Raw genomic sequence first — 8871 nt, 5'->3', positions numbered from 1 at the left:
CCCCAAAAAGGGGCCCCCATATGGCCCAGTTTTTGGGAACCCCCAAATCCCTTTAACCCCCCTTAAGGCCCCCCCCCTTTTTGGGGGCCCCAAAAAGAGCCCACAACATCAAAAACCCCCTCAAAAAGGGGGCCCCCAAACCCCCGGGGGCCCCCCTTAGGGGGCCCCCCAAAAACCCCAAAAAAAAAAACCCCAAAAGGAAAAACCCCCCCCGGGGGCCCATAAACCCCAAAAGGGGGCCCCCAAAACCCCTAAGCCCCAAAAAGGGACCCAAAAAACCAAAAAACCCCCCAATTAAGGACCCACAAAAAACCCCCCCTTTAAGGGGCCCAAAACCCCCCAAAAATTTCCCCCAAAACCCCCCCCAAAACCCCAAAAAGGGGCCCTTTTTAAAACCCCTTTGGGGGCCCCCCCCCCCCCAAAAAAGGGGGGGGGGGAACCCCCAAAAAACCGCCCAAAAACCCCCATAACGCCCCCAATAACCCCCCCTTTAAGGGAAAAACCAAAAACCCCCCCATAACCCCCCTATATGGCCCCACAGACCCAAAGGAACCCAAATCCCTTTGGGGGAAACCCCTTTTTGGGGGCCCCAACCCCCTTTTCCCGACCCCAAACCCCCACCCCCCTTAAAAAGCCCCAAAAAACCCCCCCAAAAGGCCCCCAAACCCCATAGTGCCCTTTTTGGGCCCCCCACCCCCCCCAAAAGACCCCATAACCCCCAAAAACCCCCAAAGCCGGGGGGGCCCCCGGGGGGAAACCCAAATTTTTAATGACCCTATAGGGCCCCAAAAAAAACCCCCCCATGGGGGCCCCAATAACGACCCCATAAGGACCCCCCAAATTTTCCAAAATAATGACCCAAATATGGGCCCCAAAAACCCCCATAACGACCCCATAACGACCCCATAAGGACCCCAAATCCCATAATGACCCTATATGGCCCCACACACCCCATAACGACCCCATAAGGACCCACATACCCCATAACGACCCCATAAGGACCCACATACCCCATAACGACCCCATAACGACTCCATAAGGAACCCATAAGGACCCCCAAATCCCATAATGACCCTATATGGCCCCACACACCCCATAACGACCCCATAAGGACCCACATACCCCATAACGACCCCATGAGGACCCCATAAGGACCCCCAAATCCCATAATGGGCCTATGTGGCCCCACACACCCCATAACGACCCCATAAGGGCCCACATACCCCATAACGACCCCATAAGGACCCCTTAAGGAACCCCAAATCCCATAATGACCCTATATGGCCCCACACACCCCATAACGACCCCATAAGGACCCCATAAGGACCCCCAAATCCCATAATGGCCCTATGTGGCCCCACACACCCCATAACGACCCCATAAGGACCCACATACCCCATAACGACCCCATAACGACCCATACGGCCGCAGACATCCCATAATGCCCCCTAATGTCCCCCCAACCCCCCAAAAGTCCCCCAAAATCCCCAAAAGTCCAAAACGACCCCAAAAATCCCCCTCCCCCCCCCCCCCCTTGCTCCCATTACCGCCCGCCGCAACGGAGCGTGGGAACCGGAAGTGGCGCGCTCCCGACGTCACCACGTCCGCGCGTCGCCCCGCCCCTTTTCCCTCCCCCTCTGACGTCACTTCCGGTGGGAGGGGCGAACCCACAGCAGGGGGTTTTTAGGGGCAATGGAGGAAGGGGTGGAGGCCCCAAAAAGGCCGATTTTACCCCAAAATGGCCCCACGAACGTCCGCACGGATCCCCAAAAGTGCCATTTTTTTTTTTTTTTTACCAAAAAAGGGGTTTTTTTAAACCCCAAATCGCGTTTCATCCGTTGAGTCACCGAGGGCACAAGGAAAGCGGACAGGAAGGACCCCAAAAAGCTCAGTTTTGACCCCAAAGCACCCATAAATGTCCGAGTGGATCCCAAACGGACCCCAAAGGTCCCTTTTTTTACCAAAAATGGGTTTTTTTCACCCAAAATCACAGTATGGGGGGGGTGAAATGACAATAAAAGAAGGCAATGGGGGCAATGGGGACAATGAGGGCAATGGGGGCAATGGGGACAATGGGGACAATGGGGGCAATGGGGGCAATGGGGACAATGGGGACAATGGGGACAATGGGGGGTAATGGGGACAATGGGGGGCAATGGGGGCAATGGGGGCAATGGGGACAATGGGGGCAATGGGGGCAATGGGGAGAATGGGGGCAATGGGGGTAATGGGGACAATGGGGACAATGGGGACAATGGGGAGAATGGGGGTAATGGGGACAATGGGGACAATGGGGGCAATGGGGACAATGGGGACAATGGGGGCAATGGGGGCAATGGGGGACAATGGGGCAATGGGGACAATGGGGGCAATGGGGGCAATGGGAGCAATGGGGGTAATGGGGGCAATGGGGACAATGGGGGCAATAGGGGACAATGGGGACAATGGGGGCAATGGGGACAATGGGGCAATGGGGGCAATGGGGGCAATGGGGGCAATGGGGACAATGGGGGCAATGGGGGACAATGGGGGCAATGGGGACAATGGGGGACAATGGGGGCAATGGGGACAATGGGGGCAATGGGGGCAATGGGGACAATGGGGGACAATGGGGACAATGGGGGGCAATGGGGACGATGGGGACAATGGGGACAATGGGGGCAATGGGGGCAATGGGGACAATGGGGGCAATGGGGGCAATGGGGGGTAATGGGGGCAATGGGGACAATAGGGGCAATGGGGGCAATGGGGGCAATGGGGACAATGGGGGACAATGGGGGTAATGGGGACAATGGGGGCAATGGGGACAATGGGGACAATGGGGGCAATGGGGGCAATGGGGGCAATAGGGGACAATGGGGGTAATGGGGACAATGGGGGCAATGGGGGCAATGGGGACAATGGGGGCAATGGGGGCAATGGGGGCAATGGGGGCAATGGGGACAATGGGGGCAATGGGGGCAATGGGGACAATGGGGACAATGGGGACAATGGGGACAATGGGGGCAATGGGGCAATGGGGACAATGGGGGCAATAGGGGACAATGGGGACAATGGGGACAATGGGGGCAATGGGGACAATGGGGACAATGGGGGCAATGGGGGCAATGGGGGCAATAGGGGACAATGGGGACAATGGGGGCAATGGGGACAATGGGGACAATGGGGGCAATGGGGACAATGGGGGCAATGGGGGCAATGGGGACAATGGGGGCAATGGGGGCAATGGGGGCAATGGGGGGTAATGGGGAAAATGGGGACAATGGGGGCAATGGGGACAATGGGGACAATGGGGACAATGGGGGCAATGGGGGCAATGGGGACAATAGGGAGTAAGGGGGACAATGGGGACAATGGGGACAATGGGGGCAATGGGGACAATGGGGGCAATGGGGACAATGGGGGGTAATGGGGTCAATGGGGACAATGGGGACAATGGGGGCAATGGGGGCAATGGAGACAATGGGGGCAATGGGGGCAATGGGGGCAATGGTGGCAATGGGGACAATGGGGACAATGGGGACAATGGGGGGTAATGGGGGTCAATGGGGACAATGAGGACAATGGGGACAATGGGGACAATGGGGGCAATGGTGGCAATGGGGACAATGGGGACAATGGGGACAATGGGGACAATGGGGACAATGGGGGCAATGGGGACAATGGGGACAATGGGGACAATGGGGACAATGGCGACAATGGCGACAATGGGGGGTAATGGGGGTCAATGGGACAATGAGGACAATGGGGACAATGGGGGACAATGGGGGAAATGGGGGCAATGGGGACAATGGGGACAATGGGGGACAATGGGGACAATGGGGACAATGGGGACAATGGGGGTAATGGGGACAATGGGGGACAATGGGAGGCAATGGGGGAAATGGGGGCAATGGGGGCAATGGGGGGCAATGGGGGCAATGGGGACAATGGGGGCAATGGGGACAATGGGGGCAATGGGGGCAATGGGGGCAATGGGGACAATGGGGGCAATGGGGGCAATGGGGACAATGGGAGCAATGGGGGCAATGGGGACAATGGGGACAATGGGGACAATGGGGGGTAATGGGGACAATGGGGACAATGGGGGCAATGGGGACAATGGGGGACAATGGGGACAATGGGGCAATGGGGACAATGGGGGCAATGGGGACAATGGGGGTAATGGGGGCAATGGGGGCAATGGGGGCAATGGGGACAATGGGGACAATGGGACAATGGCGACAATGGGGGGTAATGGGGGTCAATGGGGACAATGGGACAATGGGGACAATGGGGGACAATGGGGGAAATGGGGGCAATGGGGACAATGGGGACAATGGGGCAATGGGGGCAATGGGGGTAATGGGGACAATGGGGGACAATGGGAGGCAATGGGGGAAATGGGGGCAATGGGGGCAATGGGGGGCAATGGGGGCAATGGGGACAATGGGGGCAATGGGGCAATGGAGACAATGGGGACAATGGGGGCAATGGGGCAATGGGGGGCAATGGGGGGAAATGGGGACAATGGGGACAATGGGGGCAATGGGGGCAATGGGGGCAATGGGGGCAATGGGGACAATGGGGACAATGGGAACAATGGGGGCAATGGGACAATGGGGACAATGGGGGCAATGGGGCATTGGGGACAATGGGGGCAATGGGGACAATGGGGGCAATGGGGGCAATGGGGCAATGGGGGCAATGGGGACAATGGGAGCAATGGGGGCAATGGGGACAATGGGGACAATGGGGACAATGGGGGCAATGGGGACAATGGGGACAATGGGGGCAATGGGGACATTGGGACAATGGGGGCAATGGGGACAAGGGGGACAATGGGGGCAATGGGGGAAAATGGGGGCAATGGGGGAATGGGGACAATGGGGGCAATGGGGGCAATGGGGACAATAGGGGGTAATGGGGACAATGGGGACAATGGGGGCAATGGGGGCAATGGGGACAATGGGGACAATGGGGGCAATGGGGGACAATGGGGACAATGGGGACAATGGGGGACAATGGGGGCAATGGGGACAATGGGGACAATGGGGGCAATGGGGACAATGGGGACAATGGGGACAATGGGGGTAATGGGGACAATGGGGACAATGGGGAATTGGGGGTAATGGGGGCAATGGGGGCAATGGGGACAATGGGGGCAATGGGGGCAATGGGGACATTGGGGGCAATGGGGGACAATGGGGACAATGGGGACAATGGGGACATTGGGGACAATGGGGGTAATGGGGGCAATGGGGGCAATGGGGACAATGGGGACAATGGGGGCAATGGGGACAATGGGGGACAATGGGGGAATGGGGGAATGGGGACAATGGGGACAATGGGGGACAATGGGGGCAATGGGGACAATGGGGACAATGGGGACAATGGGGGGAATGGGGAAATGGGGACAATGGGGACAATGGGGACAATGGGGACAATGGGGGAAAGGGGACAATGGGGGCAATGGGGGCAATGGGGACAATGGGGACAATGGGGGCAATGGGGACAATGGGGAAAATGGGGGAATGGGGGCAATGGGGACAATGGGGACAATGGGGGCAATGGGGGGAAATGGGGACAATGGGGACAATGGGGTCAATGGGGGCAATGGGGGCAATGGGGGCAATGGGGACAATGGGGACAATGGGGGCAATGGGAGCAATGGGGTCAATGGGGTCAATGGGGACATTGGGGACAATGGGGACAATGGGGACAATGGGGACAATGGGGACAATGGGGACAATGGGGTCTCTATGGGTCTCTATGGAGCTCTATGGGTCTCTATGGGGCTCTATGGGTCTCTATGGGGATCTATGGGTCTCTATGGGGATCTATGGGGCTCTATGGGGTCTCTATGGGGCTCTATGGGGCTCTATGGGGCTCTATGGGGATCTATGGGGCTCTATGGGGTCTCTATGGGGCTCTATGGGGTCTCTATGGGGTCTCTATGGGGCTCTATGGGGCTCTATGGGGTCTCTATGGGTCTCTATGGGTCTCTATGGGGCTCTATGGGGTCTCTATGGGGTCTCTATGGGGCTCTATGGGGCTCTATGTGGCTCTATGGGGTCTCTATGGGGCTCTATGGGGTCTCTATGGGGCTCTATGGGGCTCTATGGGTCTCTATGGGTCTCTATGGGGTCTCTATGGGGCTCTATGGGTCTCTATGGGTCCCTATGGGTCCCTGTGGGTCTCTATGGGTCTCTATGGGGCTCTATGGGTCTCTATGGGTCTCTATGGGTCTCTATGGGGTCTCTATGGGTCTCTATGGGTCCCTATGGGTCCCCTTTTTCCCCACAAATACCTGTTTTTCCCCCAAAATACCCCCTATTACCCCCACGATGCCCTATAGACCCCAAAATCCCCCACGGTCCCCATAATTAACCCCCCCCAGACCCCACAATGATCCCCCCAGACCCCAAAATCCCCCCCCAGACCCCAAAATCCCCTACAAACCCCAACCCCCCCAGACCCCAAAACCCCCAGCCCCACAAATCCCCTACAGACCCCAACCCCCACAGACCCCAAAATCCCCTACAGACCCCAAAATCCCCCGCAGACCCCAAAATCCCCATACAGACCCCAAACCACCAGACCCCCAAATCCCCTACAAACCCCAACCCCCCCAGACCCCAAAACCCCAGACCCCAAAACCCCCAGCCCCCCAATTCCCCTACAGACCCCAACCCCCGCAGACCCCAAAATCCCCATACAGACCCCAAAATCCCCCGCAGATCCCAAAATCCCCACACAGACCCCAAACCCCCAGACCCCAAAATCCCCATACAGACCCCAAACCCCAGACCCCAAAATCGCCCCCAGACCCCAAAATCCCCTACAAACCCCAACCCCCCCAGACCCCCAAACCCCAGACCCCAAAACCCCCAGCCCCCCAAATCCCTACAGACCCCAAAATCCCCTACAGACCCCAAACCCTACAGACCCCAAACCACCAGACCCCAAAATCCCCCCAGACCCCAAAATCCCCCCAGACCCCAAACCCCCAGACCCCAAATCTCCCCCAGACCCCCCAGACCCCAAAATCCCCCCCAGACTCCCCCCCCCCCCCACCCCTTTGCGGCCCCATTGGCGCCCCACAGCGCCCACCCCCACCCCACATCCTTTTCCGTTGTGGGGCGGAAGGAAGCGGCGGCCCCATAGCGCGGCAGCAGCGCCATGGCCGGCCCCATAACCGCCCTTATGGGGTCGCTGGGGTAGGGGGGTCTATGGGGGATCTATGGGTGGGGGAGGGGTGCTATGGGGCAGCTATGGGCTCTATGGGGCTCTATGGGGCATGGGGTGGGCTCTATGGGGTGCTATGGGGCAGCTATGGGCTATGGGGCTCTATGGGGTCAGGGGCTCTATGGGGTGCTATGGGGCAGCTATGGGGCTCTACGGGGTGCTATGGGTCAGGGGCTCTGTGGGGTGCTATGGGGCAGCTATGGGGCTCTATGGGAGTGCTATGGGGTCGGTGGGGCTCTATGGGTGCTATGGGCAGCTATGGGGCTCTATGGGGTGCTATGGGTCGGTGGGGCTCTATGGGGTGCTATGGGGCAGCTATGGGGCTCTATGGGTGCTATGGGGTCGGTGGGGCTCTATGGGTGTTAGCTATGGGGCAGCTATGGGGCTCTATGGGGTGCTATGGGGTCGGTGGGGCTCTATGGGGTCAGCTATGGGGCAGCTATGGGGCTCTATGGGGTGCTATGGGGTCGGTGGGGCTCTATGGGGTGCTATGGGGCAGCTATGGGGCTCTATGGGGTGCTATGGGGTCGAGTGGGGCTCTATGGGGTGCTATGGGGCAGCTATGGGGCTCTATGGGTCTATGGGGTCATGGGCTCTATGGGGTGCTATGGGGCAGCTATGGGGCTCTATGGGGTGCTATGGGGCAGCTATGGGGCTCTATGGGGTCTATGGGGTCAGTATGGGGCTCTATGGGGTGCTATGGGGCAGCTATGGGGCTCTATGGGGTGCTATGGGGTCGGTGGGGCTCTATGGGGTGCTATGGGGCAGCTATGGGGCTCTATGGGGTGCTATGGGGTCGGTGGGGCTCTATGGGGTCAGCTATGGGGCAGCTATGGGGCTCTATGGGGTGCTATGGGGTCGGGGCTCTATGGGGTGCTATGGGGCAGCTATGGGGCTCTATGGGGTGCATGGGCCATGGGTCAGTTGGGGCTCTATGGGGTGCTATGGGGCAGCTATGGGGCTCTATGGGGTGCTATGGGGTCGGTGGGGCTCTATGGGGTGCTATGGGGCAGCTATGGGGCTCTATGGGGTGCTATGGGGTCGGTGGGGCTCTATGGGGTCAGCTATGGGGCAGCTATGGGGCTCTATGGGGTGCTATGGGGTCGGTGGGGCTCTATGGGGTCAGCTATGGGGCAGCTATGGGGCTATGGGGCTCTATGGGGTCGTGGGGCTCTATGGGTCATGGCAGTATGGGGCTTATGGGGCTATGGGGCAGCTATGGGGCTCTATGGGGCAGCTATGGGGCAGCTGGGGCTCTATGGGGTGCTATGGGCAGCTATGGGGCTCTATGGGGTCTATGGGTCGGTTGGGGCTCTATGGGGTGCTATGGGGCAGCTATGGGGCTCTATGGGGTGCTATGTAGGGGTCGGTGGGGCTCTATGGGGTCAGCTATGGGGCCTATGGGCTAGCTATGGGGCTCTATGGGGCTCATATGGGGTCGCTATGGGGCAGCTATGGGGTCTATGGGGCAGCTATGGGGCAGCTATGGGGCAGCTATGGGGCTCTATGGGGTCAGCTATGGGGCTCTATGGGGTGCTATGGGGCAGCTATGGGGCTCTATGGGGTGCTATGGGGTCGCTATGGGGCTCTATGGGGCTATGGGGCAGCTATGGGGCTCTATGGGGTCAGCTATGGGGGGGGCTC

General features: G+C 59.1%; 1 protein-coding gene across 1 annotated transcript in view; it reads right to left on the bottom strand.

Annotated features, from left to right (window-relative positions):
• Positions 1 to 7163, bottom strand: part of TACO1 (translational activator of cytochrome c oxidase I) — a 26419-nt gene extending 19256 nt beyond the window's left edge. Inside the window, exons 1-2 of the mRNA XM_085215256.1 lie at positions 7104 to 7163; positions 1548 to 1586 (exon numbers count right to left, since the gene is read on the bottom strand). Coding sequence (XP_085071382.1) covers positions 1548 to 1586; positions 7104 to 7163 — 99 coding nt within the window. The remainder of the gene's footprint in view (positions 1 to 1547; positions 1587 to 7103) is intronic.
• Positions 7164 to 8871: the final 1708 nt, after the last annotated feature.

The sequence above is a fragment of the Meleagris gallopavo genome, unplaced genomic scaffold, assembly GCF_905368555.1.
Source record: "Meleagris gallopavo unplaced genomic scaffold, MGAL_WU_HG_1.1 scaffold_12, whole genome shotgun sequence".
Classification (NCBI taxonomy): Eukaryota; Metazoa; Chordata; class Aves; order Galliformes; family Phasianidae; genus Meleagris; species Meleagris gallopavo.
The sequence above is the reverse complement of the archived record's forward strand: the minus strand, read 5'-3'. Positions and strand labels throughout refer to the sequence as shown.